The sequence below is a fragment of the Ursus maritimus genome, unplaced genomic scaffold (genome assembly GCF_017311325.1).
Source record: "Ursus maritimus isolate PB19 unplaced genomic scaffold, ASM1731132v1 scaffold_5, whole genome shotgun sequence".
In the NCBI taxonomy this organism is placed as follows: Eukaryota; Metazoa; Chordata; class Mammalia; order Carnivora; family Ursidae; genus Ursus; species Ursus maritimus.
This window is the reverse complement of record NW_024426663.1, coordinates 43,358,999-43,376,756: the sequence shown is the minus strand read 5'-3', so window position 1 is coordinate 43,376,756 and position 17,758 is coordinate 43,358,999. Positions and strand designations below refer to the sequence as shown.

Below are 17,758 nucleotides of genomic sequence, written 5' to 3'. Positions count from 1 at the left end.
AGGGAAAATAATTTTAAGAGAAATTTAGTTGTTTACTTCCTTCTTCTTTATGTCAAGCTTCCAGTTGTAAAAATGATTCATTTACCTCTGAAACTCACTGTACACTCAAGGACAAAAGAAAGGTTTATTCAAGAATTAGAATTTCTTTTTTAGTCCCCACTATGTGCCAGATGCTAAGCTTGGTGCTTATTCATTTCATTTAATCCTAACAATAACTCTCTGAGATAGGTTTACTATTAATCTACATTTTATAGATGACAAATTGAGGCTCAGAGAATAAGTTGCTTAAAGTGAAATAGCTAACAAGTGGCATAGCCAGGATTCTCTGTATTGATTGAATAAATTCAAAGCCGTCCCCCTCCATGGTGCCTAGTTGTTCCCCTGTAAAAAGATACATACCCTTCAAAAAGAAGTAACCCTAAGGGTCTTCTACTTTCAGTTTCCAGTCAAAATGCCTTCCTTGTGTGGGGTGACATGGCATGGTGAGGTTGCATGGACGGGCCAGAGTTAGTCAGGTCTGGGGTCAGGGGTTGAACAGAGATGGTAGGTTTAGACACAGAGGCCAAAGCAGGGTGGCTTCAGAAGCCCTGTCAGAGGGGCGCCTGGGTGGCTCAGTGGGTTAAGTGTCTGCCTTCAGCTCAGGTTATGATCCCAGAGTCCTGGGATCGAGTCTTGCATCAGGCTCCCTGCTCGGCGGGGAGTCTGCTTCTCCCTCTGCCGCTCCCCCTGCTTGTGTTCTCTCTCTGTCAAATAAATAAAATCTTAAAAAAAAAAAAAAGAAAAGAAAGAAAGAAAGAAAAAAGCCTTGTCAAGAGTGTGGGGGTCAGATGGAAGCATCTAGTCAAGAGATTCAGTGCCTCAGTAGCTCTGTAGGCAGTAACTGTGAGGGCAGTGAGATGCTGGCTGACTGGTTCAGTCACAGTGTGTGGCACTCAGTCTAGCTCCCCACAGCCTGGGGCTGTGCCCTCCTCTGCACGATAATGCTGACATTCCAAATGAGTAGTTTGTGCAATGTTTTACAATGAGCTTCCCTTCATCCTCAGAGATCTAAGTCCATCTAATGCCCCTGATGGACCGAAATGCCTTTCCCAGCGGACGTCAGGTTCTCCTTCAGATTCTTTCTCCCTGGAAAACCTTCATTTTCCTGGGATGCGGAATAGTCTATTTCTAAGACGACTCTGATGAATGTCACTGGATATCCATAACTGAGGTTCAAACGGTGAACCTTCAAACAAACTCAGAAACCCAACTCATCCAAATGCTGGGGCTCTACTTACATGTTTTTCTTAGAAAGTGGAGAGGTTTAATAACAATCCCTCTCTATTATTCTGTATCCCTTAAAGTAAACCTAATTAGGTGCTGACTTATTAGACCACAGCCCACTTAGATTACTATTAAACAAAGATTATAGGAATGCAAATTATTCTTCACTTTGATTCCTGGTAAGCAAACCAGGAGCCACAGATCATGGGACCCTACACAGAACTACGCATAAAGGAGATATCAATAAACGTGTGTGGATCAAATGATCAGGCAGTCAAATCACTTCTGTGCCTTCAGAGGAACTAGATTCCCAGGGATACATTAATGAACAGGTGCCATCCACATTTCTAAGAACCTTAATATCATAAAAAGTAGCTTGCTGAGAAATATATTAGCAAAGTAAAGTGTGTTGTGGCCAACCTTCTTATCTCACTATAATCAATAATAATTTTTGTTCCACCAACATTTATTTCCCTTTTCTAACGGTACCCTACTTCGTTTCAGGAAATTATTTGGTGTCTCCCCTGGATAATTTTAATAACAGCATAGCCCACAATGGTCAGTGCTTCCTATGTGCCATGCATCGTGCTTAGTTTTTTTATAAATATCTCAATTTTCATGAGCTCCTTATGAGATAATTACTATTACAATGCCCACTTCAAAAACGAGGGACTTGAGGCCCTGGAAGTTTAGATGAAGTGTTTGAGGAGAAACATCTGTAAGCGGCACAGCTGAGATACGAATCCACATAATCTGGCCTCATAATTGAGGCTCTTAGTACTACATTACATTACATAGTCTGGCAGAACAGCCAGATGCCCGGTTCTCCTGTAGCCAAGACCCAAGACCCAAACTAGACCAATTAGACCCCTCCCTGGAATTTTACATGGCACAGATGAACAAAGAAATTTAGAACAGTTGCAGGAGGCTCACTTAGGTTGCTTCTGCCTTGAGAATTGCCCTTTATTTGCGCCTCCCTAGCACTCTGAGGATGAACTGATTCCTTCAACCCTGATCCTCCAGCCTCCCCACTAATACTCCAGGAACTAGACATTATTCCAATACTCTGTTTTACTTAAGTAGATGAGATTTCATTTTACTAGATTCTATTTTACGTAAGTTAGCAGAGCTGGTTTTTACCCTGCACCAGAGGATCACTGCTGACACACCATTATCTAAGGGGAGGCAGTAAGACAATTGTATGAATCCTCAAAGAACAGGACGCTGAAGCACGGTAACTGCCCCGTGATGATGGGATAGACTCGGTGTGCCAAAATGCCAGGCTGATTGCCTCTGCTGCCCTTTCTGTTGAAATGATGAGGGCTTGGGTCCCTCTCTAACCCAGTGGGCTGGGACACGCTGGCCTTCTCCTCTACCTCCAGGACTTTGAGCGGTTTCCAGTGAATGGAACAGGCTTGGGAAGATCTTTAGAAACAGAGACTGCACAAGGTATGACTGAAGAGGCAAAAAGACTCCTAGAGATCACTGCTTTCCCCTCACAAACTGACAAGATTTCAGATGAAGGTGACTCTTTCAAAGTGTTCCCCAGGGAAAACGTATCTATCTGCTTATTCCACATATTGCCATCACTCTAGGATTCTAGGACACTGTCTTGGGAATGCCTCCCTTCGGAGGCCATGCTATACTTCTTTCAAATGCCTCAAAATTGTCTTATCCCTTGGAATGGATTCATTTCTAGAACTAGCCTGATCCAGGCTATTCTGAAATCATCCTGTTTGTTGACTAGGGTTGGTAATCATATTGGAAATAATATTTCTGGCCAAAAGTGAAGCATGACAGTAAACCAATCAGGTGGCTTTTTCCTAACTGCAGCCTATGAAATATCTCTAAAACCATTTCTAAAATGCTCTCAGCAGGGGCAGCTGGGCTAAAAAAAAGGTATAGTTTACAAAGATAACTACTTTGAGGATCACATGAATTGCACAATAGTGTCTATGGATAGTCTCGTAATGCTTTTCAATATATAAGGAGCTTTTCGTACCTTTTCAGTAAGAGCTAACATTCCTTATTACCAGATACTGTGCCAAATTTTCTACACACACTACCTTGTGTAATCCTCAAGATCAGGAGAGTATTACTATAGCTATTAACCACATTTTAACAGAGAAGACCCAGGGCATAGAGTAAGTTGTCTAAGATTACAAAGTGGGTGAGCAGGAGAACCAGCCGTGAAACCCCAATCCCCTGCTCTTCCTCCTCTAGGTTCTGAATTGCACGTCAAAGGAGCAAACGAAACTTAAAACAGTTTGGGATTTTTTTTCAAAACCAAAACCTGCAGTACAAGAAAACCTAGGTCTATTTCTAGGTGAACAATTCTAGTTAAAGAACACAGTCGCACAGTCACTGACTTGAGGCAGCTCAGAAGCCCCCTATCTGCTCCTCACCTTCCAACTCTCGGTTCCAGGACCTGTCCTTTTCTGTTCCCCTCCCTAGTGGTGGGGAAAACATTTCCTCTTTTACTACTCTGTCTTCTACTTTCTCGTGCTGCTAAGTTTTCCCTAAGTTTGTGAACTGGGTCCCCAGACCCTTTCTATCTCTGAGCTAAATAACAGTGTAGACAGCTTCCTGGTTCTCTAGGGAAAGGACTTCTCATCCTTACTCATTTCTTCCTCCCTTATTTAGCTACTTATTCATTTACAAGCCCTCTGTTTTCTTTTAACTTAATGTTCTTTGTCAATCAACAGGGCACATTCTATCCTTTTCAGTTCTGAGAACCTCTAGGAGGATGGTTCTGAGGCTCACTGGGTCCTCAGAGCCTAAACACAGTCTTTCACATCTCAGACACAGAGAGAGCAAAGCCAGAGGGCACACAGAAGTGAGGTTCTCCATGTGGACAATTCAGTGTGCAGTAGGCAAATATCAGAAACATATCAGAAAGAAGTCATAAGCATCCATTTGTGTTACCAGGTGTGTAAAACACAGTGAACTATAAGTACTTCCACAGTGCCCACAATGCCCACAGTGCCGGGAGAGAAACGCAAAAGAGAGAAAGGATAACACACTGAAAAGCACTGGATATTTAAACATCAGACATGTCTAGAGGGAGTGCATGTGGGGGGACAGGGAGCTACAGAATTTCATGGCTAGAAATAGAACCCAAGAAAATGATAATGGGTATGAAGAGCCTATGGCGAATCTACAACAAAGAGATGATGAATCTCATCCCTCCATAGAAACTCCTAATTCAGGGATTAAGAGTGAGTGGCCCTAGAAGCAAGGTGAGGGCCGAGTCTTAAGCGCTGCCTCGCCCCCAAACTTCTATTTAATTTTTTAAAAGATTTATGTATTTATCTTAGAGAGACAGAGCATGAGTGGGAGAGGCAGAGGAAGGGGGAGAGAAAACCCCAAGCAGACTCCGTGCCGAGCACGTGGAGCCCGATGTGGGGCTCGATCCCAGGTCCCTGAAATCATGACCTGAGCTGAAACCAACAGTCGGATACTTAACTCACTGGGCCACCCAGGCGCCTCTGCCTCCAAACTTCTGACATACTCCATCTGAGGCACTTCTCACACAGACCATGTGGGCTTTTCCCAACGAAAGTTCCCGCCCTGGGCACTCTCACCAAAACAGGTAGTTCAGAGGAGTCATAAAGAGGACTGTGGGAATTAAAGAATGCTCAAGGAATTCTATGTCCCAGGCAGGAATCCCTTCTTTAGCTTATGTAACTGAGTTCTTAGGGTTTCCCAAAGGTTTCTCTGTATCCATAGACCTTAGCCGTCCTCTTGTCCTACTCTCCATTCATATCCATTCAGTAAAAGGACCATATAAATTCATTTTCTGCTCTCCTTTAAAAAAAAAAAAAAAGAAAGAAAGAAAAGAAGTACAAGAAAAGACATTCCCAGGGAATAACCTTCCTAGGGGAGAGGCAGATGACAAGAGATCGTGTGTTTTTTTGTGCACATGTCAATAAATCTAAAGAAGAGACACCTTAAAGATATGCCTTTGAGTAAGCTACAACCTCTACTCTGTCATTTGCAGCTGTACATTGGAGTCTCATAAAATTTAAAGGAGATTATGCACGTCAAGTCTTTAGTACATATTAAATGTCAGAAAATGTTACCTTTTATTAATATTAGTAGTCCTGACATATCCAATGGATTTTTAAAAAATATTTTCTTAAAAAAATAAACAAAAAACATTTTGTTAGATGGTAAAAGAAGGCTGCCAGAAGTGAACTCCCCATTGATTCATGGAGTCAAACAATTCAGTGTTTAACCAGTAAAATTTGGGAAATTAGACCCAAAGGAATTTTCATTACTTTGCCCCACCACACTAATGTGTTTCTGAGTAGGCCTAGAATATTCTCTAAGGCATACATGGGTGGGAAGCACTTTGTGGGTAAAGGGAGCGACTTAAGAATGCAGCTTTTGGTCTTTCTTTCTTTCTTTCATTTTTTTCTTTTTTTTAAAGGAAACTTGGTACTGTGTCTAAGAAGACAAAAAGGATACAGTTACCAAACATAACATTTCCCAAGCCCGCTCCCACCCCCATACACAAACATGGACATGATCCTTCATTTTCTTCTAGGAGAAGAGCAAGCTGGGCTAATTAAAATCTTGTATACATTTTTTGAGATAACAGCGATGACAGCCTGGTGATGACGACCATGATGACGTGGTTTGCACTGATAATAATATCACCTTGTCTTTCCTTCCTAATCACACAGCACTTCACACATAGTATCTTGTTTATCCTAGACTGCATTGTTTGTTATATGGGGGTGTGGGTGTCACTAATACACTTTCCAGAAAAACAGTGATTTTCCAGCAAATTATGAGCAATCCCATGACAACGCTGTACACTGGCACTCTCACCCACATCATTCAGTATTGCATTATGCCCCCAAATTTGGCTGACCAAATGGTTACCACTCGTTAATAATAAAGATCGTGAACCTTATCCCGAAGATTCTGGTCTTCACTATCTGGGAATCCGTGCTTTTATATTTGTTTTCCACCATCCCCTGGTGATCTCTTTGGTCAGGTGGGTTTGGGAAATGCTGTCCTTTTCAAACTTGGGGCTGTGAGGAAGGGATACTGGCTGCAGGGGACTTGGGTGACATTCAGATCCTCTCTTTGATGGTAGCTTTGCTGATCACTGGGATGATATGGAACAGTACACCCATAGGTGTCACAGGCTCAGTTTCAACAGACTCGGGACTGTCCTATCCAAAGGATATTATTATTTGAAAATACAGTTAATTCTTCACTTTGGCTCCCTAATACTGAAATATCATCAGGCAGCATCTCATTAGCACCTTTTCCAGGTGGGGAGAGGCAAATTTAGTGTTTGTCACTAAATTCTATGTAAAATGGTAAAGCTATCTGCCTTTGCTACTTACTAGTCAACAGCTAAGAAATGTCTTAAATTAAATCCATTATACATAATTAAAATGCGTTAAATGTGTGCCTAATGCCCACTTAGCACTTTATCATGTATTCTTTAAAATAGAAGCACTTTTACATGATTAAAATTTTCTCATAAATCATTTAAAAACCTTTTTATTATAGAATTTTTTATACCTAAATAGAATTCATATATTATTTAGCATTTGGGGCTGTTTTCAATATTTTATGCATATATGCATGTGCTGTGATGAACATCTGTGTATATGACTAAAGCTTTCACGTCTTTTCCCATCATTCCTCAAGCTAATCAACTGCCAAGTCGTCTCAACTTGGTCTCTGGAAAGAGCTGTGAATCCACCCCCTCATCTTCACTGGCCACACCACCATCCGAGTTCAGAGCAGCTTTATCTTTAGTATGTACTTGACAGATAACAGCCTCCTAATGAGTATGGGACTGCCTCTGCTCTTTCTCAGTCTGTTTCTGTTTCTTTTTTTTTTCTTTCTTTTGGTGGTGGGGGGGAGAAGGGCAGAGGGAGAGAAAGAGAATTTTAAGATGGCTCCATGCTCGCCATGGAGCGGACACTGGGCTTGATCTCACAACCCTGAGATCGAGACCTGAGCCAAAATCAAAAGTCAGATGTTCAACAGACTGGGCCACCCAGGCACCCCTTTTCAGTCTGTTCTCCATAGTGCTTCCAATGTTGTCATTCTAAAATACATACTTGCTTCTCTGCATAGAAATGATTGATGATTTTCCCTTGCCCTTAAATTAAGTCCACCATGATCAATGCTGGCTTTCAATACTCTTCATACCACTGCCTTAATCTGCTCCTGCAGCCTCTTATTTGGTTGGTCCATACACTTCCAACTCTCTTTGTCCTTTACTGTCCCCACTCCCCTGATCTGACGGGCATTCTATGCTTCCACATATTACTCCTGCTGGTCCCCTGGGGTCAAGCGATCATCCCCTAACTATAGGCAGAACGCTGTGTTCTTCTAAGCTCAGCAGGGAGCTTTCCATAGGTAGCACATGTATTTGAAGTTGCTTCAATCATGGCCCTTCACTTGCACATAATTATTCATGATTCCTTCTCCCCTCAACTGTGAATAGTCGCATTTTACTCATCTCTTGATCTCCAACACCTACCTTATTGCAGCCCATATAAGGGGCACAGAAAATATTTGTTCACCAAATTAATAATAATAATAATAATAATAATAATAATAATAATAAAATTATAGGATTTACAGTACCTACCATTTGTGAAATACATTCTGGGTTCCAATCACTGACTTAGGATTTACTGATTAAGAAAAATAAATGCTTACAGAATTTAAGTAAATTGACCACAATTACACAGCTAATAAAACTAAAGCTAGGATTTTGACCTATATGGTTTGACTCAACATTTTTACTGTGCTGATTAAACGAATACGCAATCTCAGTTAATTATGTCATTTAAAGTTATAACAAAATACCCAGAGCAGATATTCAGGCAGTAGAGATTCAATTAATTATTTTTCCCCATGATTATGCATTTGTTTTCACTGCTTAAAAAACCAAGTATGACGTCAATCAATTCCTGGTCGAAATGTCACTGTGTCAGACCTGTTTTTTTTAACATATTAGTATATATATATATATTTTTTTTCTACTAATCTAAATAAAACTAAAAAAAGGCAAAATACATTACCTTATAAGAAAGAAAACAGACTTTTATACCTCTAAAAGATTGTAAGTGTAACAGTCATATAGTCATACTCCATGCATTTAAGCAAATCTTTTAGTTTGATGCTTTTTCCAGAAAAGTCTTCAAATTTTTGCAAAAGTAATCTCCTTTGGCTTTTAAAAAAATTATTTATTTATTTTTTAAAGACTTTATTTATTTATTTGAGAGAGAGTGTGTACAAACAGGGGAGGAGCAGAGGGGAGGGACAAGCAGACTCCACACTGAGGACAGAGCCCGATGTGGGGCTCGATTTCACAACCCCAAGATAATGGCCTGAGCTGAAATCAAGAGTCAAACACTTACTGACTGAGCCACCCAGGTGCCCCTGACTTAAAAAATTTAAACACTCAATAGTCATTAGATGTATTAAGTATAAAAGTAAAATAAGCAAAACACTTCCCAAAAAGTCAATATACAAGCACTCACATACACAATCTTCATCAATTTTTCATTCAAGTTATTAAACCACATGTATTCAGCACTTTTCAATCACATTCCTAAAAAAGCTAACTGAGCTCTCATTTTCTACAATTATTAGCATCTTATTACAATCTGCTTTGACTAAATGAAAGGGGGAAAAAGGAACTCCATGATGAAGCAGTGGCTGCTACTGGTGGATGAGGACTTCCGTGGACCAGCTGAGTCCTCTTCCTCCTCCACGCACTGTCCTATCACACATTTCAGCTCAGTGTCTCCTCGGGCCTCGCCCCCTACACCCCTTTTGCCTTCTTTATGCAGATCTTGCCTTCAGTTATTATCTATTGTATTACATATTTTTCTTTTTATATTGTTTACACTACTTGTTTTCTCTCTCTCTCTCTCTCTCTCTCTCTCTCTCACACACACACACACACACACACACACACACACAGACTTAAAAGGACCCAAGTACCTAGTGTCATTATTACCGTAAAATATTTTCTTGGCTTCATTTCTTGAATAAGCTCAAAATGTTAAATTATTAGTGCAGATAATAACACAATAATTGTTCCAGGTAAATATCTTTGTTTCTTTCCCCCCCTTGTTGGATTTTAGGCAAGTTTGTGCTTTAGAAGAACAATAAACATACAAAGTCAAGTTTCTTCTCATTGTGTTTTAACTGATTAATCTATTTGGATAATTTATTGTTTAAATCCTCTACTTACCAACTGACTAAATTCTACTTAGAACACAGTCATTTTTTAAGGAGTTGTGAATATTCAGGATAAAAAAACACAGAGTAGAGACTTACACCAAATTTTTTGAACTAAAACCAATTTTGTTTTATGCTTGTCACTGCATCACCTGTGTCCCTCTACAAGTAAAGTCTAAGCACTTTTTTTTTTTTTTAGATTATTTATTTATTTGACAGAGAGAGAGAGACAGCAAGAGAGGGGACACAAGCAGGGGGAGTGGAGAGGGAGAAGCAGGCTTCCCACTGAGCAGGGAGCCCTATGTGGGGCTTGATCCCAGGACCCTGGGATCAGGACCTGAGCCTAAGGCAGACGCTTAACGACTGAGCCACCCAGGCGCCCCAAAGTCTAAGCACTTATACTTACTTTATTGCTTGGAGAGAAAAGCTTGTATTTTCTAAAATCTCGAGCCAAAATTCTTTTGCCTTAGACCACCAAGCTCTACTTATCTGAGGGCCTATAAGTTATATTCAGTGAATATAATCAAGACAGCTCTAAATATAAAGACCTGTCCAGTGAGAAGGTGGGACATGATATTTTCTAATTTTCAAGTTTATATACAAGAAATACAATGCTCTATCTATTGCTCAGAATAATATCATCATCACAATAATATCCTTTAACTCCTCTTTTACTTTCCTCAAATATATACTTCTATGGTGGGTCTGAAGGCTACCCTACTAAGATGGATGATTTTACAGGGGTCTAAGAAGGCCCTTGGCCTCAGAAATACTTATTCCTGGATCTATGTCTAAGTAGCATTTCCTCTAACGAGGTCTCAGTTTTCTCATCTTTATTTTAGAGAGAGAGAGCCTGAGAAGGAGGGGCAGAGGGAAAGGGAGAGAGAACCTAAGCAGACTCCGTGCTGAGCACAGAGCCCCACTGCAGGCCTTGGTCTCACGATCCTGAGATCATGACCTAAGCCAAAATCAAGAGCCGGACGTGTAACTGATTGAGCCACCCAGGCGCCCCTCAGTTTTCTCATCTTTACAATAGAGAAGCTTAAATAAATTTTCCCTGAGTTACATTCTTGTGTGAAAATCCTTATTGAAAATAATTAAATAAAGCAATCGAAAATATGGAAATTAGAAACATAGTAAAAAGTGGTATTGTGAAGACATGACAAGGTTTTATGAGATGACTTTTCCTGAGTTAACGTCGTTTGACGACGAAATGCTCAAAAGGACTACTTTTGTCCAAAGACACATGGCTGTATTCCCAAACCAATACAGAACAGCACGATAGTGATGGCTTGGGCATCCCTGACGCTTTGCTGCCCCCTCATGTTTCAACACACTCTTAAGTTCTATTCTTTACTGCCTGGGCAGGTGAGCCTTATTCTAAGTAATACGAGGATTCCTAAAAATGTCCTTTTGTTACTATTTAAAAACAATAATAAATGAAATGTTCCAGAGAAGCTGACACATCATCACCATCTTCCTCCTCTACCTTCTGAGTTTTCAAATTAGCTTTAAGAACAACAACACAAATGCCAGGCATGGATTAGGGTTGTAGGAAGAAGCACTTGGTGAGTTACCCATAACATGATGACTTCTGGTATTTGTCTAACCGATCTCCCTGAGTTTCTTCCACAGCACTGAGAGCTAGCTACTCACGTCTCCATTCGTCAAAGGAGGGACACAGGCTTTGCACTCCAGCTCCAAATACCAACACCGCGTTTTTGTTACATCATAGTAACGAATGAAATAGCTATTTAGTAATAAGACTCTTTTGTATATGTACATGTGGAAACTTTTTAAAAAATCGTGAGATCATTTTAGAACTATGCATTTACCTATTAGGTATGGGAACAAAAACTGCCAAGTGATTTATATGTGTTAACTGTAATGATACAAAATCAAACCTCTTTGGCTTTAAAACATGCCAATTGGAATAACCTCAAAGGGGAAAAGGGGATTCTAAGTTCTATGGGAGAAAGCTTTAGAAAACATTGCATGACATATGAAGACTGGCAAAGTTCTTACCTCTTAAAAAAAAAAAAAACAGTTGATTTACGGAGAAGTTATAGAGAGTTCATTATTTCCCTTCAAAGAGCTACTACTCCAATGTAAGTTGTTCGATTTTGAAAATGATTCTGAACCACACTTTATTGCCCATGGCACAAAGGCAAAATGTCTGTGGCAGTGAAGAGAGGAAGGGACACAGCACTGGGAACAATGGAAGGACCCACCAAGGAAGTATGTCCCTTTTGACCATTTGGGGGGGGTCCATATTTCATGTCCCTGCAAGCTTTCTCTCATTCTTCTTTCATCTCTGCCCTATTCTTTCCATCACCCCTCATTCTACATCCAGAGAATAAAAACAAGGGCAAGGCAAAGGAGAAAATGATGCATTGAGGCCTACTCTGTGAAGCACTATGCTAAGAGCATCCACATGTGAATTCATTTAATTTGGCAATAACTGTATGACATATGATAACCAATGTATAAATGGGGAAACCGAGACAGAGAAAGGTATGTGGCCTGCCCAGGACCATGCAGCTAGCATGGTAGAGTATGATTTGAATTCTAGACAGGCAGAGCACCCACACTGCACAATTCCAGGGACTCCTGTCAGTGATGTTCTATGGGGCTGCCCCCCAAGGACCCTTGGAGGTGTTGCCACAGCAGCGTTTTGGACCCTTCATGGACTTCGCCATATGCTACCCTTTTCCTCTAGATCCTCAACAAAATATCAAAAAAGGTCAAGTTCATCGTAAAGGATGCCCCACTGACTTTTTTAACACTCTTCCCTGCCCTTCCCAGGACCGCCACAGAGATGTAGCTGGGTTCCAACAATAGGGGGAGTGAACTTGGAGGTAGGACCTGAACAGTCAGCTGCTGAGGGAGGGAATTCACTTTTCTGTGGGTCTTAACTCTTACTTCTGTCGAAGTTTATGTTTTAAAGGGACCGGTTTTCCAGAATGGGTTCAGAGAGGGGAATCTTTCCCTGCTATTGCCTTCATTCCCTTACCCTCCATTGCACTTCTCTGCCTTGGTTTGCTACGCTGGGGTGAGGAAAAAGACTTCCATTTTCTAGTTAATTTCCTGGTGTGCTTTGTGATGAACACGGCTGCACTAAAGCAGTTAATGACAGTTAATTAGTTTCCCTTCCTAGATAAGATATTTCTGTAGCCCCATTGTCCCTAGGCCCCAGGTCAGAAGCTTGTGGGTACAAATGAGGCCATGTTAACCTTAATTCCCAGATTTCAGTTCCCTCTGGTACTGCTCCTGGGCCTCAGTACTATGTGAACATTTCTGGGAGCTTCTAGAGGGTCTCTCACACGTGTTTAAGACAAAGTCTGTGCCCTTTGAGTGCAATTACTCTCCCTTTAATCACTTCCAGGCATCTGCCAGGGTGGCTGGACAGCTGCCCGGACCGCTGACCACCCACTTCTTGATGGACACAGCAATCTCCACTGGTACCTGCAGCTGCTCTTCGGGGATGATGCTCCTGGGGGGCTGGCTCCTATGTGACCTCAAGCTACAAAAGCTTTCAGGAACCAAAATAGCACTGCATTCTGCTCAAACCACAATGTCAGAGTCCTGCCTATGGCAAAAATAGCAGGGGTGGGAGAATGGCCCCTCCTCATAGGGGTCAGATCTAGGGCCCAGAGCAGGGCTGGGGACGAGCTACCATGCGGTCTCTCAAACCAGAATCCCCAGCTGCATGCCCACCAAGATTGGTCTGCTTGTCCCTCAACGTAAAGGGCAAGTGCACAGAGACAAAGGCATTCACTTCTATACCCCTATCTCCGTGTAGGCTAAGCTCATTGACATTGAATTTGGCTTTCTGGAAAGAAATTTGTTATTCAAAGAACTTATTTTGATATATAGGAATTTCAGTTATTGTCCACCTCTCGACCAAGGGCAAAGAAGAAAACTGGTGGACCAGGCATACACTATGAAATGACAGTTGAAAATTATCACCAATAAGATCTTGAAAGATAAGCATGGGAAAGAGAATCAACAGTTTAATATTCATTGAAGTACAAATCCCATTCAAGAGACTTGCAGAAAAGAACTACATTACCAACTGTTCCAGAATCAACTCTGAGGTAGTGACCACAAAGGAGACCAGAGGAAAAGTGCTGACCTGAACAGTGAAGTTAACTTTCAAGCAAAGTGTTCTCACTAATAACTTAATAAGGAGCTCTCAGAATATTCTGAGTTGGAGTCCAAGGAAGGCACTTGAATCAAATGAAGTATTGGTCTAATTTGGAGACTATGTTAATTTTCTTCTGGTAATAATTTTAGAAAACATAGGTTTGCTCTTTCAGGCAATTATTTTAATGAATCAATTGGGGTTTCAAGAAATGATTAAATGAGTTCAATTTGGTTTCAGGTTCAGCAAAATGAGATCATTTGTTCTGTTTTTGGTTCAGTTGAGGTCAAGTCCCGTGTCCAAAATAGACTAATAGGAATCGGGATAGTTTTTTGTGTTTTTTTTTTTTTTGCCCTTTATGTCTCTCATCCTTGCTTCCCCTTTTCTTCCCCAAACATCTGCTCTTTTGATCTCACTGAACTTTGCTGTGTTGTATAATTACTTTTTCTCTCCCCTCCCAAAGTAAATTTCTTCTCAATTCTGAGTCCAAATCAGGACTACTGGAATGGGGTTCCTTCCTACACACAAACGGGATATCAATTAACCAGGAGGGTCCCCTTTATTTATGCTTTCACTTTCCTTAAACCAAACTACCACACATTAATATCATGTTGGTAGCGTAAGCCTGGAAGCAACATGATCAACATTTGGAAAGTAACACTGTCTCTTAAAATACAAATGCCCAGAGCAATGTTAAGCTTAGCACAAACACAGATTTAAATGGTTTTTAAAAATGGCGCATCAGTAAAGATTTCCCAAGTAATAACTTAAATGGACAATTTGTGGGGTCAGTGAGAGAAATGATAATAGAAAAAGGATCAATTTCTTTAAAATTACAGAATTGCAATATAAAAATGGGCGCTAGTCTTATGTTGAACCTTGGAAGATAGGGTTTCTTTCTAAACGTAAGAAGAGAAAGCTACTAGATCTTCCTTACCTGTTATGGTGGCTTTGTTGATGGATGGTTGGTTGCACATGGGTGATCTTCTGACAAAGAGAGAAAAGTACAAATCAGTAAATAAGTGATATGTGCTAATTTGAGGACTCTCCTAGTCATTTCAGATATGTCATTCTAATTTAAAGAATTATTTTTAAGTTAGGACATGCAAATGAAGACTTCCTTCAGACTAGCCACTTAAGTTCTCAGGCACCCTTGGCACTATAGTTCAGATCACACATGTCAAAAAAGAAGACAGTTAAGTCTCATAGTGATTGACTTTGGGCAAATAAAGCTGAAGTAAATGTCACAGGGACATGATGGAGGAGGACCCCCCTATTGATTGACTACGTTCCATTAAACCAGGGCTTACAGAGCAAATACAGACTTGGTGAATTTGAAAAACAGTCAATCTACAAGTTGTTTCCCAAATACGGTGGTGAGAAACTTTTGTTTTTGGCACAGATTCTCAGAAGTGAATGACTCCTTGTCAACCGTATTAAAATTAGAGAATCTATTTAAACCCTTTCCTTTCTCTTTCCTTATATTAAGAAACCTCTCTGATGCATTTGTTAGAGAGGTATATTAATGCTTTGTCCAAATAGATGCTGCAGAGACTTTAGAAATACTATAAACTAAAGAGACTTGAATAGATTCTATCTTGTGTTCTCTAAGTTTTCAGATGTTTCCCAAGCTTCATAAGATGATTATAAACCCCTTGACCCAAAATACCCTGCTATAAAACTAACTTGTATTCTCTACAGAGCCCAGAGCAATGTATCCAGTACTCAATCAATGCTTAATATATTATATTAAAAAGAATACCCTTTATGAAATACAACTTTATAAAGTGATTACTTACAATTGGAAGCTTTTAAAATATTGCCTAGTGATCTTTTAACATTTAACCAACACTTACTAAACACTTATTGTGTGTCAGACACCGTGCTAAATGAGCACATTAGATGAATAATCTACCTTGATCCTCAAAAGAAACCTTAAGGCAGGTAATCTCACTGTTTCAATTTTACCAGTGAGGAAAACAAAGCTTTGGGAAGTTCAATCACTTGTTCAGAGGAAGAGAGCTGAGATCTGAACTAAAGCAGGGGATTCTAGGGCCAGCGCTCTGCTACACTGCCTTACTTTTAGGATGCTTTGGGGGAAACTGGACTAACAGCCACGCATCTGTGCAAATGGCAGGCCCGTGCAAAGCCATGTTCACATCTGCTCTCCTGAGATGACACATCTCCTAACTGGGGAATGCAATCTAGTGCTTTGTAAATTCTCACTACCTTGCTTCCAGTCAGTATCTGGCTCTGTCTTACTGCTCTTAAGTTTATTGATGTCAGTTTGGGGTTGAAGTTTTTGCATTTGACTGGAAATGCACCAAAATTGACTACGAAATTATTTTAGTTTTCATTAGTAAATGAAATGAGGAAATTTTAAACTTGATTAATGCTTCATGAAACAGAAAGGTTAATGCTTTAAATTGCTACTTGGAAATAGATCTCTATATAAATAGTTACCTTGTTGAGAGTTTATTTAAATAATTTATAGCTTATTTAGTTCTTGCTCTCTGAAAATTTAGGAAGCATTTTATCTGAAAACAGTATCAAATGAATAGTCCTACACTTTTTCTACTGTTCTGGAAAACCAAATTATTAACCTGTTATTTATTATCTTAATATCAATCCTACAACTTGGGGACTTGACATTTCAACAAGCAATGACAAGCAGAAAATATTAATCATTTGATCCATGGTTACCGTGATAAATGATTTAATGAAGAATGAGCCAGAACTCACTCTGGAATTGAAAATCTCAAAGGCTTGAAAGAGCAAGGTGAGAGGAACCAAGAGTAGGCTAGCAAGGTCAGCAATGCACATTTGAGTACCCACAGGGGCTAGGCTTCACATGCATTCTTCCTGGACTGACTCCTTTCCTGGAGCAAACAAAAAGGGTGGATTGTGCAAGGTAGCACATGCCTTCCATAAAATCCACGGATCAGCTTGGAAATGTTTTTGTGGCACTGTAAGTGTCCAGCAGGGAAAATTCTGATTCCCTCATGGTCATCATGTGATGGGCCAGAGTTATAACCACTTCACTGTCACTGAACACAGCAGAGTTTAGCGGGGTGTAGACTGAATCCTACTATTCTGATACCTGAAGAGGTTGGTTTGATTTGAATCAGAAAAGGAGGCACAAATCTGCATTAACCAAAAGAGAGACCACAAAGGGCTTTACTTAGAGTCTATCAGCTAATATTGTTTGGTAAGATGTCACTGGGCATACAGTAAGTCAAATGTAGGCATAAACTATGAGTTTTTATCCTCCTCTAGCTGGTCTTTTCCCTCTAATCTGTTTTGTCCTTGTAAATCAGTGGAAAATTTCTGTCTTGCAAGGAATGGGCTGTAGGCCACCTCTTTAGAGACAGAAGGCCAGTCTGATGCCTTCACACATGTCTGGTCAACTGCTTGCCTGCCACAGGCTTAGGTGCTGTCACCCACGTGACCATGTCTGAAGGAAGTGTAAAGGCATTATATAGTTTCTTGTTTGCCTTTTAAAAACCTTGACTGGATTTCCTGGATATTTGGGACTAAAAAGTCTGGGAGTGACACCAGTAATTTCATGTCTCCTGTGAGGCTGAGACTTTCCAAAGAGGAGGCGACCTTACCTCTGAGTTACCAAATGCCAAAAGCCCCACAAGGCTGTTGAGGTCAGTGTGGTATTTTATGGCCCTGGAGCACAGAAGACATGTTTGGTAATGAACAAATACCCCAAGTACACCCTCTGATTCCACATGCTACATCATCAGCTCATTTCTCCAGCCAACAAGCACATGCAGAGTGATCTCTCTGCGCCGGGTATTGTGCTAGGCACCCAGGGTACACGTGTGAGTCAGGTACAACCCCTGCTCACGGCAGACTGATGATCCTAAGGGGCACTCGGACAAGTAAGCAGGCACGTGCAGCACAGAGGGATCTGTGCTAACATACGAGTTAGGTGCAGGCTGCTATCGGACAGACATGGAAGGGCATGCCTTCAAGTTTGGGACCTGTGGACATGTGTGTATGTTGGGTGTTAGTCAGGGACAATGGCCCCACATAAATTATACTTAAGCTGTGACCTAAAGAATTAATTATAGTCAATGCAATGGATGGGGTTGGGGTGGGGAGAAGAAG

The 17,758-nt window shown here is 40.7% G+C and overlaps 1 protein-coding gene across 4 annotated transcripts in view; it reads right to left on the bottom strand.

The window, feature by feature from the left end:
• PDE4D (phosphodiesterase 4D) overlaps positions 1–17,758 on the bottom strand; it is a 1,076,631-nt gene that overhangs the window by 177,272 nt on the left and 881,601 nt on the right. For all 4 annotated transcript variants that reach the window (XM_040622246.1, XM_040622247.1, XM_008691392.2 and 1 more), the window contains one exon: positions 14,577–14,626. In XM_040622246.1, coding sequence (XP_040478180.1) covers positions 14,577–14,626 — 50 coding nt within the window. The remainder of the gene's footprint in view (positions 1–14,576; positions 14,627–17,758) is intronic.